The sequence below is a fragment of the Nymphaea colorata genome, chromosome 5, assembly GCF_008831285.2.
Source record: "Nymphaea colorata isolate Beijing-Zhang1983 chromosome 5, ASM883128v2, whole genome shotgun sequence".
Classification (NCBI taxonomy): domain Eukaryota; kingdom Viridiplantae; phylum Streptophyta; class Magnoliopsida; order Nymphaeales; family Nymphaeaceae; genus Nymphaea; species Nymphaea colorata.
The window spans coordinates 21,667,354-21,683,000 of record NC_045142.1 but is presented as its reverse complement, the minus strand read 5'-3'; the positions used below and the strand labels follow the sequence as shown (position 1 = coordinate 21,683,000).

Genomic DNA, 15,647 nt, shown 5'->3' with positions numbered 1-15,647 from the left:
ACAGCTCCAAGGAAAGAGTAATAATTGGATCTTCCAAGCTTGAAAGACAGCAACACAAAGAGCCAAAACGAGGCTCTGATACCATGTAAATCAGGCCTGATCTTGAGAATACAAATGCTTCAAGAGATACACTCTTGAAGATCCCAACAACTTCAACCAAGCCTCAAACTTGAGGAGAAGATACCAAATCTATTAATCTCAAGAGAAGAATACACAAGAGAGGCCTAAAAGCCTTAACCAAACAAGGGACAACAGTCCCATATATATAGTACAATGAAAGGGAGAGAAGAAGGAGGAGTTGGCTGTTGGGCCAGCTCCAACGGCTAGAAATCTAGCCGTTGGAAGCTGGTCCAACAGCTAGTTCCCTTTTACAAAAAGGAAAAGGTAAAAATAGAAAAAGAAAAGAAATAAAAAAATACATAAAAAAGAAAAGGAAGCAAATAAAATAAAATACATAACACCTATGCATACATAGATATTCATATATACAAATCATATATGAAACATATGTATACTTACATAATGTTTAATATTTAAATTCTAACAATCTCTACCAAACGAAATGCCCAAACAGGTCTGATCTGGTTAGAACTCTTTTCTCATCTTGTCTCTATCCTGAATTTACTTTTCTTTTGCGCAATTCTTGTTCCTTTTTCTTCTTCCTTACCCAAGGACACATCTTGTTATATCGTGTCTTCTTTCCCTCTCATCTTCTACCTATATACCATTCCTTTCTGCTGTCATGGAAAACCTTTCGCATTCTGGCATGTCCTCAAGTTTTCTTCCTCACCTTATTACCGAAAAACTCAACCATGAGAATTATCTGATCTGAAAAAGGCAAATCATGCCTTTCATAAGAAGTCAAGGCCTCTTTGGACATCTCGATGGTTCAACAAAGGCTCCACCAATATCCGTCTTACAGGAAATAAAAAATGAGGCAGGAGAAGTTATTGTTGTTCATGAAGACAACAATCCTGAACATGCTATGTGGATGAGACGTGATCAAAGTCTGGTTGCGTATATTTTGTCCACTTTATCTCAACAAGTGATACTTTCAGTTTCTGATGATTGTACTGCAGAAGAATTATGGGAAACCCTTGCTGATACCTTTTCCCAAATATCAGAAGCTCGAATTATGTACTTAAAGAAAGAATTTCAGAATTTGAGCAAAGGTTCAACGTCTATCATGGATTATTTGAGGCGTATTAAGGCCGCAACTTGCTGCCTTAGGGAATAACATTTCTGATAAGGAAAAGGTGCAGAAAACCTTGAATGGACTTGGGCATGATTATCATGCTTTTATTACAGCTCTTGAGGTCCTTCCTGTTCTGCCTTCCTTCAACGAACTACAAGGTAAACTTCTCCAACATGAAATGAATATGAAAAGAGTCATTGAAAGGACTGATCAAGGGAACTCCCAAAATGTGTTGGCTATGAATGTAAAGTTTGGTAAGAGCCATGGGAACTCCAACCATGGTGGTTGTGGCATTCTACCAACACCACATAACGAAGGTATGTCTCCTTTGGATACTTCAAGAAAAATACCAATTTGTTTTCAGTGCAACAAGAAAGGACACATGAAGGCACAATGTTGGTTTAATCCTCAAAATAAAAACAAAGGGGTAAGACATGATTATAAACAAGGAGGACAAAGTTCTAAATCCACCGCTGAAGATATGCAACAGCTATTGATGACCGCATTCTCAAAGATGACTATAAAGCAAAATGAGCAGGGAGAATGGTTCTTGGATTCAGGTGCAGCTACCCATGTGATAGGAAATGCAGGTAAATTGACTAACTTATCCCCTCATTACAGTAGAAGTTGCATTATAACAGGTGATGGAAAATCTCATCCTATTTGGAAATGCACATATTCCATTGTCATCCTCGTCTCTATCACTGTCTAATGTTGTTCTTGCTCCCAATATCAAAAAGAACATCATATCCATTTCTAAACTCATTGATGATACAAGCTCTTCTGTTGAATTCACACCTTCTTCTGTCTATGTCAAGGACCTCCAAACGAAGAAAATGTTCGCTAGAGGGGAGCGTCAAGGGAATATGTACGTCCTCAAGGAATGTCTACCCAAGGATTCATCCACTTTTGATATAGGATTGAAGACATTTTCTCTTTCTCATAATGCGTCATCAGTGCCAAGTTCTTGCCATTTTCAATCAAAAGTAAGGGGCCCTAACCAATTTTTGGAGTCTGATTTGTGGCATAGTCGGCTAGGACACTGTGGTCGACATTTCATTGAAAAACTTGTCACAGATAGTCTCATTCCAAGATCAAGTTTACCTCTTACTTCAAGTGTCAAAAAATGTTCAAGTTGTGGACTTTGTAAGAGTCATGTTTTACCTTTCCATAATATAAATCAAAGGGCTTCCAAACCTTTTGAAACTATTTTTTCTGATGTATGGGGGCCAGCCCCTATTGATTCCATGTCTGGGTCAAGATATTATGTCTTATGCATTGACTCTTACTCACGTTTCACTTGGATTTACTTCATGAAACACAAATCAGAAGTACCTCACATATTTCGAAACTTCTATGTCATGATTCAAACTAAATTTTCATCCAATGTGGTGCATTTTCAATGTGATGGAGGGGGAGAATATTCCTCGTTTGATTTTATTGAATTTCTACGTGAAAAAGGGATAACTAGACAAATTTCCTGCCCTTACACACCACAACAAAATGGTGTAGTTGAGCGGAAACATCGACATATAGTTGAAAGCGCCATGAGCATGATGCATGATACTAATGTGCCCATTTCCTTGTGGACTGAAGCCTTCCATACTGCTGTATACATAATAAATTGTTTGCCTATGACACTCTTGATGTCTAAATCGCCATATTTTACACTCTTAGGCAAACAACTTGATTACAAGAACTTGAAGGTTTTTGGTTGTGTATGCTATGTTCACGTTGATGCTGCCTTGAGGAACAAGTTTCAAGACAAAGCTATTCAATGTAGATTCGTTGGATATGCTGATGAATATAAAGGTTTTCGATGCTATGATCCAACAACTAAACGTATCAAAACTTCAAGAAATGTCATGAGAGAGCAATACAACCGTCGGATATGGCTCAAAGTGAAAATCAAGAAGATCCAACACAGTCATCAAGTCATCACGAAAACAATAATGAAGAACAGAGCAACGATGCACATCGGTATTCGGGTCTTATCTACAGTCGACGACTAAGGGACAGAGATGCTCACAGTGAAGAAGACAACATGCCCCACCTTAGAAGATCTCAACGCATTCGTCATCCCATTCACAGGTGGGTTAGCTGTGATTCTTTATCACTTGATTTTCAGTTATTCATGGCAAAAGTTGGCAAGGAGGAAGAACCTACTTCATTTGATCAAGCATCAAAATCACATCATTGGAGAAAGGCTATGACAGAAGAAATGGATGCCTTGCATGAATGTGGAACATGGGAGATCGTTCCGAGGCCACACGAAAAGAACGTAGTGGGCTCCAAATGGGTATACAAAATTAAATACAAACCTGACGGCAACATAGAAAGACGCAAAGCAAGGTTAGTAGCAAAAGGGTTTACACAACAATATGGAGAAGATTATGATGAGACATTCAGTCCTGTGATCAAAATGGGAACAATTCGCGTGATTATATCATTGGCAGTTGAATATGGATGGAGACTACATCAAATGGACGTGAAGAATGCTTTTCTTCATGGTGATTTAAGGGAGGAAGTATATATGGAACAACCTCCAGGATACACGCAAGGAGACTCTCATGCATGGGTTTGCAAACTAAGAAAATCTATTTATGGACTTAAACAGGCCTCACATTCGTGGTTTGACAGTTTCTCCTGCAAGATTCAAGAATGTGGTTTTCGGAGATGTCCTCTAGATCACTCTCTTTTCATTTATGGAAAGGAAAACATATTTACTTTACTTCTTATATATGTTGATGATATTGTTATCACAGGCAATTCAGAAAAACACATAGAAGAAGCTAAAGTTTTGATGATGCAAAACTTCAAAATGAAAGAGCTTGGTGATTTACGATTCTTTCTTGGAGTGGAGATTGATAGGCACAATAATCGCCTCACATTGACACAACAGAAATACACGTTGGATCTGCTGAAAAAGTCAGGTATGTCTGATTGTAAGCCTGTTGGAACACCTAGTGTTCTAAATCAAAGACTAAGTGCTCAAGATGGGGAGTTATATGAAGATCCTACGCAATATCGAAGTATTGTTGGGGCACTTCAATATCTTACATTTACTAGACCAGATATTATATATGTTGTGAATCAAGTATCTCAATTTATGCATGCACCTAGAGATACTCACATGGATGCTATCAAAAGAATATTAAGATATCTTAAAGGGACAGCAGGAGATGGCTTAGTTTATGGTAAGAGTGAAAATATAACTACTGGACATCAACTTATGACATTCACAGATGCAGATTGGGCTGGAGATCCCGATCAAAGAAAGTCCATTTCTGGTTTTTGTATTTTCATTGGATGTAATCTTGTGTCTTGGAGTTGTCGAAAGCAAAAGGCAGTAGCAAGATCCAGCACTGAAGCTGAATACAGATGCATGGCTGCAGGTACTGCTGAAGTTACATGGGTTAGACATTTGCTAGAAGACATTGGAGAAAAGATTAAAACATCAATGTTAATGTGCGATAATCAAAGCGCTATTAACATTGCCTTTAATCCCGTACAACATGGTCGAACAAAGCACATTGAGATTGATCAACACTTTGTTAGACAAAAGGTGGAAGACAAGGAGATTCAGCCTATTTATGTTCGTATAGATGAACAAGTTGCAGACTTATTTACAAAAGGATTAACAAAGGAACGATTCTGGTTTCTAAAAGGCAAGTTGTACATGGTGCAAAACTATGCACAACTTGAGGGAGGGTGTTAAAATATAAATCCTTCACCAGCACGTTGAAGAGGAGTCTCTTAGGATTCCACCTCCTTGTAGAATGTGTTAAGATATTTAATGTCCTTGTAACATGTGAAGAGTCTCCTAGGATTGTATGTTGTAGTTAATATCCTTGTTATATGGGAAGTCTCCTAGGATTGTATGTTGTAGTTAATATCCTTGTAATATGTGAAGTCTCTTAGGTTTCTATGATGTAATTAATGACCTTGGAGCTTGTGAAATCTCTTAGGATTCTACGATTGGAGACTCTTAGAATTCTGGAAATGAGATTATAAATAGAGGCCGTGCAAACCATTTTGGCTACGGCTTCTTCTCCTCAGTTTCTTCTTGTTTTCATTCTCTCTCCCTCTCTCTCTCTCTCTCTGTCTCTCTATCTCTATCTTCCTGCGTGAGTGCTGTTTTCTGGTTACAGATATTGGTGCTAGATTTCTATCAAGGTTCCCCATTTTCTGGAACCAATATTGATTGTATCACCTCCTACTGTGCGATATAGGGGGGCCATATTGCAAAATATGTGCGATATGGGGATAATATGCCGATATCTAGATAATGGATGTATCATGTCATTTTCTTTGTTTGTTATGATATGTGTCATATGATATGCCTCCATATCATATGATATGTACAGCATTGGATATAGAGAACCTACATATGTATTTGTCTTCAATGCTGTGTCGTCATAACAGGGTAAACCAAATTTTTGTTTTATGTTGGCATCAACTGTTATTGGTTGTTGATGAGATAATGTGTTAGATTCCTACTAGATAGGGCTGCATCTGAGCTGGAGCTCAGCAAGTTCGAACTCAGTCAAGTCATTTATTGCGTAGCTTGAACACAGGTCAAGCTTGACTTAAGCTTAAGCTCAATCTTGACTTTGCTAACTTCACTCAATCTCGAGCACACATCCACTGGGCTCATAAAATTTAAAACCAGATGAGTTCAATCTAGAACCATCAACAAGCAAGAGAAAAAGAGAGAGAGAGAGAGAGCTGCACCACCCCTTTTCTGTCATTATGGCAGAGAAGGGCTTGCGCTGCCCTTTACCTGTCCAAATGACAGGGAAATGCATATATACGTGCATGCTACATACATACATACATACATACATGTGTATATGTATGCACAGATTTATGTGTAGGATTTACGTAAAATGCTCATTAACCAATCAGTTTGATGTAATGAAACTCGATCTGCTTTTTAACTACAAGTTTGAAGTTCTTATTTAAATTTTCATCATAAAAGTTTACATGGCATATCTTTTGAAAAAACAATTGCTTTTCCATTTCTTATGCTACGAATCATTAATTTAAAAAATTTTCCATCTTTGTGTTCTATATGTATGTATGTCTATCTATCTATGTATATGTCTATGGAGGTACTGGATGTATGCATTTGCTGGTTCAGAATCATCTTCGTTTACATTATCAGGTTTATTCTGTCGAACGTAGACACTACTGCTTATGTCATCCTACTGGTGGAGGTTTGTTAAATATTCATTTATTTTAATGTGGCTGCAGAGTCCATTAAACTGTAGCGGAGAACCAGCACCTAATGGAAGGAATTTTCCATTGAACATGCCTAGCTTATGTGTAAATTCACAGTGGTTTCCTGGAAAGTTGGTTGTGGACAAGGGATCTGCAGTAGCCACTTCAGAGGCCAAAATAGTGAGTGACTTTTGGGGAGAAGAGGGCTTCGGCCATGCTATGGAGGAAAATACAAAAAGTATGTGCAATGGTTTCTAATTTTCACTGACCAATCTTTTATTAGCTAATGAAGCATTAACACATTTCTGGGTGATCGTGATGCTGGCATACTTTCTAAAGTTGGTTTCAGAATTTAATTTTTTTTTTCTTGCTACTGGCCCATCACTCTTTCATGCTTTTCACAAAGAACACTGTTTTCTTTTTATGCCTAAAGTTATTTATTTTGATGAGTTATGCCTTGAATCTTTGAGGCAGTTAGCCTTTTCTTATATGGGCCAGCTTTTGTTGCTGTCATTCAAAAATTAGTTGATTAAATAAATATAAATCTGATCCTAAATTTTCCTAAGCATCCAGACAATATTCGTGAAACTTTCCTTCTATTCTCTTAGTTATATATCTGTTTGTGAAATTTCATCTTTGGACATTGTTTTTCTCAACATTATAAACTTCATAGGGAAAATGAAGGATCAACATCACAGAGGCATCTAGTTTTTTTCATTTCTCTTATGTATCTCTGTGCATACACATGACTGGATGTGCATGTTGCCCACTGTTAGTGCAGGAATGCAGTGATGCAAATGCTAGATGTTTCACTTTCTTTATGAACATCAACATATATAAGCTTGTACTGGACAGAGTAGACATAGTATATCTTAAAAATCACCACAGTATTGAAGTCAAACTTGTCAGGAATCCATATGGGATACTTTTCTCCCTTTTCTTGTGTTTTTTCCTACTTTTTTCTTCGCTTCTATCTTGCTCCCTTTTAGTCCAAATGGTATGCTCCAGTTTGGCACCTAAAATCATTATTTTCAATATATTCGTAAAGATGTCCTTGAACTACATAGTGCTATTCACAGTTGCTGCAGTGCTGCTGCTGCTGTGCTGCAACCTTGCCTTATTAACTTTGGGTGCTTTTCCTTCAGTCACTGTTCGGCACATTACCTGTCATTGATCAAGAGAAACGAAAAAGAAAGAAAGGCAAGAGCCATATGAAGATAGAATTATATATCAAAGATTTGTGGAAGAAAACGATGTTCATTACCATGTCCAATAGTTGTTGAGAACGGTGGTCTTCCATCTATGGTTGGGCTTACACAGATAATCACAAGTAAAACTTTATTCTGCACTAAGAAATTGTAACATACTAATGTACAATTTATCGGCTTATCAAACTGACAGGTAGCTCTTAGAGTTTTTTCTGCAAAGCATACATTGTGTTTGTTACCAAGAATTCATGATTCAAGAGCATGGTTTCTGGATTTGATTGTCAAGTCTTACTCATTTTACTAATGCCAGAATGGATTAGCACTTCAGATGAGGATACACATGTCTTTGACAAAAGGAACTGTGATGCTTCCATGTCATGGATCAATGAAGCGTTTCATACTGTCATAGATCTCAAATTTTTCTCAATAGAAAGTGAAGATAGAAAATGGAGTTGTGGTCCAAAATATTCATGCTTGCCAAGCAGAAGGTTAATTTCTTCTGAAGCTTGTCCATTTATTAATAAACAAGAGGCAATATCATCAAAATGGAATTGCTTTATCTTGCAGAGATGCTGAAAAAGGACTACAGGATCCAATTGGTATGTTTGTTTATGGCTCCATTTCTAATTCTTATGCATCCCAGTTTCAGTTTTCCCTTCATTGTTTTCACTCTCCTTATGTTCAGATTCAGTCCTCCTTATTGACTGTTGGCAAATTAATGAAATATAATGAATGATGTCTAGTCATTAACAAATTATTTGTGGGAAAGATCATTTCATTAAATTCCTTTAAATTTTAAAGGGGGTTTTTATTGCCTTATTGTTTGGAGATGGTCCCATCCATTGTTCACACAAGACAGTACGTACAAAAAAAGAATATCCAACACTAATAGCTCCTTAATGCCTCCCTGTACTGAATATGGTCAAGGCAAGAAATTCAAAAGGATACATGAACCAAACATGAATAAACACCATGTCGATATGTCAAATACATGATATGTGATACAAGCAACAACCATTGTCAAGGCTCCCTTTGGTCATACTCTGATTGTTCATGTATAAAGCGAAAGTGCATGGTCATCCCCTTTATAAACGTAATGCATGAGTCCCATGGCTTCTAGCTTGTGCACTTCTGTATGCTATTACTGCTTCCCAAGCTCATCTTCGTTAATTGAATGGCAAGTTCTCTACCCTTTGTTTAACACATTCACTAAGAACAGTTAAGGCGATAAAATTTGACTTTGTAAACAAAATCCAACATGCCATTGTCCTTATGTTACTATCCATTATCTCTGATCTTTTCATGCATTTCACCTTCTGTTGAAGTTTTTTACTATTGTCTTTCAAATGAAATCTTGTGTTACCATCGAAAAAAAGATGTTTTCTCCTATGTCCTTAACAACAGTGATCCCAAACATAGAAAACAAGAAAATTCAATGTTATTTCAATCTGCACGAGAGTACATCAACAGCGGCATCACTCTTCACATCATTCTCTTCTTGTGTAAAGGAGAAAGTTACAACAATAGGGAACAAAACCCTAACTAATACTCTACTAAAGACAGTAAAAATACACGATTACCCATAGTTAATAAAAGACTGACCTCATTATAAGGGGTAAAACTGTAAACTAAGTTATAACATATTACAATAAGGAGGACATAAATAGACTTTGACTAATATGAGCAGAATAAGACCTAATAACTTTAACAATTACAGCTTTCCAAGGTTAATTGAATGGCAAGTTCTTTACCCTTTGAACACATTCACTAAGAACAGTTAAGGCAATAAAATTTGACTTTGTAAACAAAATCCAACATGCTATTGTCCTTGTGTTACTATCCATTATCTCTGATCTTTTCATGCATGTCTCCTTCCGTTGAAGTTTTTAACTATTGTCTTTCAAATGAAATCTTGTATTACGATCGAAAAAAAGATGCTTGCTCCTATGTCTTTAACAACAGTGATCCTTATGGCAATCAGAATGGCCTATTGAACTGAAAACACTAGGTTCAGAAACCAAACAGGACTCTTATTTCCTTTATGAGGAAAGGTATTTCTTTATTTTGTTGTGAATACATTAATTAGTTCTAACTTGTGCAAAAGCTCACTCTTTATGATTGACTGGTTTCTCAGAAGTGACTGGGGTATAGACACTGGACTACCTTGGTGTGATCCTATGCAAGACAGAACAGATAGCTCGAGTTTGTCTAGGTACATGAGGATGATTTCTAGGTTCTTTAGTTTATGGTTGGTCCAATTGATGCTCATTTCTTTTTATTAGCTATAATGATCATTCTCATATTTTTCCAAATTTCTCGCAGAGAAGGACTATTCTCGTTAGGAGCAGGTTATTTCATTGCCTTGTAGATTTACTAGTTTACGTTTTGGGAGTACAGTGAATTTTATTATTGCTTAAACCAAACCCTTTTGCAACTTATGTTCGCCTGTAGCTAACAGTCATAGAAAGAAATCAGAGGCTGATTCAATGAGGACACAATCTAGAAAGAGAAAACTTGTTAGTCAACTTGACAGAGATTTAAAATGTGATGGGAATATGAGAATCTTCAAAGAGGATCAAGATCCTTTTGTGGATTTTGATGATGTTCATTGCTCAAGAACAAAAATATGGCCTCAGAACTGGTGTCCGCAGAGCCTTTTGAATCCCAATTCTGGAATTCATTTGAAGAATATACCTGCTAATCAGAGAAACATGGATTCACACTGGGGTTCATCTCTTGGGACACAATCTTCTCTGGCTAATGAGGAATTTTTTTCATTTCCATCTATTGGCATGCCCTTAGGAAATGATACTGTGGCAATGGATCATATATGCTCTCATGACCTGCATTTTCATGTTCCGGATTGCTCTCCTTCCTTCAGTCCTTTGACAAAATATGAAACAGTCAATCATTTCATTCCTGACACTCGGTGGGCTGTAGATGGATGTGAACCCTCTGGAAGCCATTATTCAGTAGATCCCAGAGATTTATTTAGAACTGATACTTCATCCAACAGTAGATCTGAGATAAGGAAACCTAACCCTAACTCCATGTGGAGAAGCAACAAAAAAGTTTTTTTAAATCCTTATTTTCTGGATATCCAAAGACAAGTGGAAGGATTTGATTCTCAAAAGAAGCATGCAGCGAGAAGAATATCTATAGATGAGTCAGATTTGCAAACAACAGACTGCAATGGAACTTTTGAGAAGGTCCCAGGGAAACAACCAACATTTGCAGACAATGCCTCATACTCAAAAGATGGTGAAATTGCTGATACAATAGATTCTAAGGATAGCTGCAATGGATGTGACTTCATGAAAGCCAATTCAAAGAATGGCAGCAATATGTGTGAAGATGGTAAAGGTGAAACACATGATTCTGTCGACAACAAAATAACAAGATCTCCAAATGAACTGGTGGAGACCCCAATTTCCCAGGGCGAACATCATGTGAAGCCTGAAGACAAACATCATGTGAAGCCTGAAGACAAGTACGTATACAACCATATCTAGATGTCTTGTATATTTTCTAGCCCAGTTATTGAATAGTTTTGATCTTTTGTTCGTTTACCTTGGAAAAGTTTTATTAGCATGCTTGCTCATGAGCATAATATTCAACGGGAAAGGTTTTTGTCAGTGTTGTAAAATGCATAGTACTGTGTTAGGTTAGGTCAATAGTTGGATGCATGTAGTAATGTAAAAAAATTATAAATTTATTTTCTTTGATGTTAAAAATTTGAAAAGGAAGCAGAAAAAATGATAACTAGAAAAATACCAAGAAATACTTGCTATAAAACACGTCACACAAAAATTTAACAATGAACACTCACCAATTTAATATAACTTAATGACCTAAGACATCAAGAAATAAGCTTAAAATTTAATATATCACAACATAAAGTTGCTCAATGCAAATAACAAATGAAAGTATGGTAATTCATCATCATCTTCTTCATCTTCATTTCTGTTGTCTCCTTCAAATTTGGCATCCCCCTGAGAATATGGAGTCTCTGCTTCATCAACATCCTCTGCTCCTTTAGTGTTGAACCAGTCAAGATCCTCCTCTTGAAATATGGTATTTAGTTCTTCCTCAACCTAAAAATCGTCCAATCTGATAGGGTCAACCTGGACTCTATACTTTCTTGTTGAGCTTTTTTTAGTTGCTTAAAATAAATGACAGCAAATTTGTTTATATTATTAAACAAGTGTATATTTGATAAAACAAGTCTCTATTAATTATTAACTCATTGTTTTTATCTCAATTGCATATTATGTTGAACATAAATCGTAGCAACTTTTATATTCTAGTATGTATATCTTCTTAGTATGAATTTGTTGGAAAATACTCTAATTTTTTCCCATCCACTTGCACTGGATGTTTGATTAAAGATTTTAATTGCAAAACTTTTAAGGTTTGATTTATTCTCAAACTTTTCCTACCACATGTCTAAAAACAAATGTTTCCTACCACATGTCTTCTGATTACCGTGTTCCCCTGTACTACTAAGTCTTTGGGAGTCGTAGCTGTTTGAATGTTAGGTTGAGACTTGAGAACCTGAAGCAGTAAGAAGGAAACATTTGATTGAGCCAGAATCAGTCAAGTTATCACTAGGTTCTCTACCACAAAGCCTAGTACCTAATCCACGGCTTTTCCTTCTGCTAAAACTACCTCGTTCATACATCACCTTTTTTTCATTTTTGCTTCGAACTAAGCATGTTTTAACCTACGCTAGCATTGGCAGGACCAGAAGTAGGAAGAAGTATCATCGTCATTCTCCACTTCCCAAGTCTCACCATATCCCATTTTTGTCCATTCCTTTTCTTTTTTTTTTCTTTTTTGCACTCATGTTGAATGTCTTGTTACGTATTATAACATATTATTTTATACGCTATGATGCCGACAACATTTTGACGCAGTGCGGTTTAGTTACTGGATCCCAGATTCGGATCCAATTACATTATGGATCTAGTTTATATTATTTTGATGCCTTTGGGATATGGACCATTTTACTTAGAGGATCCAAGAGCCAATTTGGATATACCGTTTATCCCTCTTATAAAAGGGTACATTGGTTCTTGTGTTTAGCTTGCTTGTTGGTTGGCAACTAACGTCTTACCCATTTTTGGCACTTTAATCACAGAATCTTTGATGTTAAGTAGGTCACAGCTCATCGTTATTAAATGTGTTTTTGGGTTTATTCTTTGTTATTTAATGCCTGCTTTTTAAATGTATAGTGGAATTTTCTGTCTCACATGAATCATCCTTACTAACTGCTTCAAAGGGTTGAAGAATTATTTACTTTACTTATCATAACAAAGCATTCCATTCAACTCTCACTGTGCTTTCCATTTTTAATCAGAGAGGACGAGGAGCTGCAAGATCCAGATCAAACTCAGTGACAGTCTGGTCTTTATGGGTGTCTTATACTTCCATGCATTTATCTTGGCTTATTTCGTTCAATAATCTTTCCTCATGACAGCGGAAGTCGAAAAACCAAATTCTCTATTTAATCACAAAGAATGAACTACCTAGTCGTGAAAGAATTGATCAAACTCGGCTACTGAGTCACCCAATCAGTATTGGTTTCATTAGCAGAACTGGCGCTTGCTTAGTAGGACCACACACGAGCCAAGTCGAATTCGAGCTGGGCCGCCTCGAGCTCGAACCTGATTCGAACTTAAGAGTCTAGCTCTATAAAACAAGCTCGAGCTTGACGTGGTGATACAGTGTCAATCTTGAACTTAACCCATTTAACTTGTTTATGTTCCATCATGTCTCATTTTAAATTCGTTTAGTTACTGCTCGTTTAACTATCCTCTTATTATAATCAACATTTATTATGTAGTCGAGCCAGGTTGAGTTTGAGTTTGAACTAGTTGAGTTCTTATAACTTAACTCTACTCATTTAACATTTCTAGCATATTTTTAAACTCAAGCTTGACTCTTTTTTTTTATAAAGGAGTCATGCACGAGTTGAGTTTTGACGAGTGAGTTTTGAGGGGGCTTTGATTTGTGAGCAAACAGAAAATGAGTTTTGTAAGTCTATAATATATGGGTTAGAATCTATCTCATCGTGAAAATGGCAAAAAGGGTATATAGGGGTGTTTGGCAATTACTGGCACGCTACGTTATCTGGATAAATTCATAGAATAATATTTCATTGTAAACTAAAAATTAAAGCAGAATTGAAGAGGAAAGGGAGAAGGGCGCATACGGACTGCAGGGGCTCATCACGATGCCATCTTATTTGGTTGTATTCCATAAGAAACCGACCTAAAACAAACTTTATGACCTGATCTAGCAGGTCTCTGCCCACAAGAGTTCAACACCAAAAGAGCTGATAATCACTAATCAGATGCCCAACATAATAATGAGGCTCATTTATCTTTGTTCAAATATAATTAAAGTGTTTTAGTTGGTCCAATCAATGTGAGCATACGTCCCTGAATTTGGATTACTTTGATGTGGGAATCCAAATTTGGCACCATCTTAAAAAGGAGGCGGTTATCACCTTTTCCTTTGTCCTTTTCTTTTAAATACGAAAATATGGTGATCTGGACCCTCATATGAAACCATCCAATGTCACAGGACTTCTCTCTTTTCAGTTCAACATTTTTAGCAGGTATTACACTGTTAACCTAGACCATTGGATGGCTTTATCCAAGGGTCCAAAGTATGTATCATTTCTTTTCTTATTTTTGGTGAGTGGAAGCACTTTTTCGAGTAAAAGCAAAAGCCCTCTTCCCTTCATTTTTTCCGGGACTTTTAGGGTCTAAAGCCGCATCCTTACCTAATTTGGAGTCCCTAATGCACGACTAATACACTGTTTCTACCTTTTTCTTAAAAAAAAAAAAAGGCAACCAAAAGAGGCTGGTGGGGTTACTGTAACTTCCATTTTCTTCAAACAAGCGGAGATTTCTATCTCCAGACCAAGTCATTTCGAGGGCTCATATTGTCACACTCGTTGTACTCATATAGATATATGTAAAGATACCTCTGTTATAAATAAATAAATAAATAAATAAATATATATATATATATATATATATATGGCATTGTCTAAAGTTGACCTTATGTTGATTTTAATGAAGAAACACTCTGAAATTTTGAAAGTGTAAGTTTAAAGGAGTTATAACATGCACATTTATCTTTGAATCAAATCAAATCATGTTAATTAAAGTTTTTTTTTTTTTTTTCTTTTTAGCACATTTGGATCTGCATATAAAATGTGAACCGTTGAGGAGCACATAACGTAGGGAAATTAATATTTTAGTTGTTTTTTAATGACCGGATGCCATTTTTCCCATTTAATGGGGTTTAGGAATATAAAAAGGAAGAAAAGTTGTGGTCATCGATTCATCTGCTATACCTTGCTCACCAGCCATCACCAATATAGATGATGCAGACAACAAAGTTTCAGATAATTGGGTGGTGGAATATTGGCCGGAGTACAAGCAAAGAACAACGAAAGAAAAGAAGATCATTCATTCTTCGTCTGGAATATGAAAATTTTACAATCGTATGCGTTAATTTACTGATTAGATACGAGAATTCTTATTCAGTTCTGGCTACTTGTATCTAAGTTTGAATCAAATATCAAATTGTAACCAAAACATTGAGATCCTTTTTAGCAGCTTCTGCCTGAAGTAATTCTTAGTGCAGATGTGATGAAATAAACCCTAGGATGTAGATAGCATCACCTTCATTTTTCAGTATGAACATGATGTCAACATATCCGATTTGAATCATATATCCGATCAAACCGACCTAAAAACTTGGATGTGAAAAAAAAATTAATATCCAATTAAGAAATCGGATCGGATTCAGATTCAAATATATATAAATATATGATCCGACTCGGATATAGATTCAAATTAGATTTGTTTTTAGACAAATATCCTATATATATCTAATGCCCATTTTGAAAATTAGCAAAATTCAGTTCAAAATTCACATTCGGATTCAGATATGAATATAAAAATCAGATTCAGTTCGAATTTGGATTCTAAAATAGGATTTTG

The 15,647-nt window shown here is 36.2% G+C and overlaps 1 protein-coding gene across 1 annotated transcript in view; it reads left to right on the top strand.

The window, feature by feature from the left end:
- The window catches only part of LOC116254927 (uncharacterized), a 61,996-nt gene extending 48,526 nt beyond the window's left edge, over nt 1-13,470 (top strand). Inside the window, exons 12-19 of the mRNA XM_031630580.2 lie at nt 6,452-6,656; nt 7,937-8,114; nt 8,194-8,225; nt 9,608-9,677; nt 9,761-9,838; nt 9,949-9,974; nt 10,078-11,116; nt 12,986-13,470. Of these exons, the coding sequence (XP_031486440.1) occupies nt 6,452-6,656; nt 7,937-8,114; nt 8,194-8,225; nt 9,608-9,677; nt 9,761-9,838; nt 9,949-9,974; nt 10,078-11,116; nt 12,986-13,025 (1,668 nt within the window). The 3' untranslated portion in view covers nt 13,026-13,470. The remainder of the gene's footprint in view (nt 1-6,451; nt 6,657-7,936; nt 8,115-8,193; nt 8,226-9,607; nt 9,678-9,760; nt 9,839-9,948; nt 9,975-10,077; nt 11,117-12,985) is intronic.
- The last annotated feature ends 2,177 nt before the right edge of the window (nt 13,471-15,647 follow it).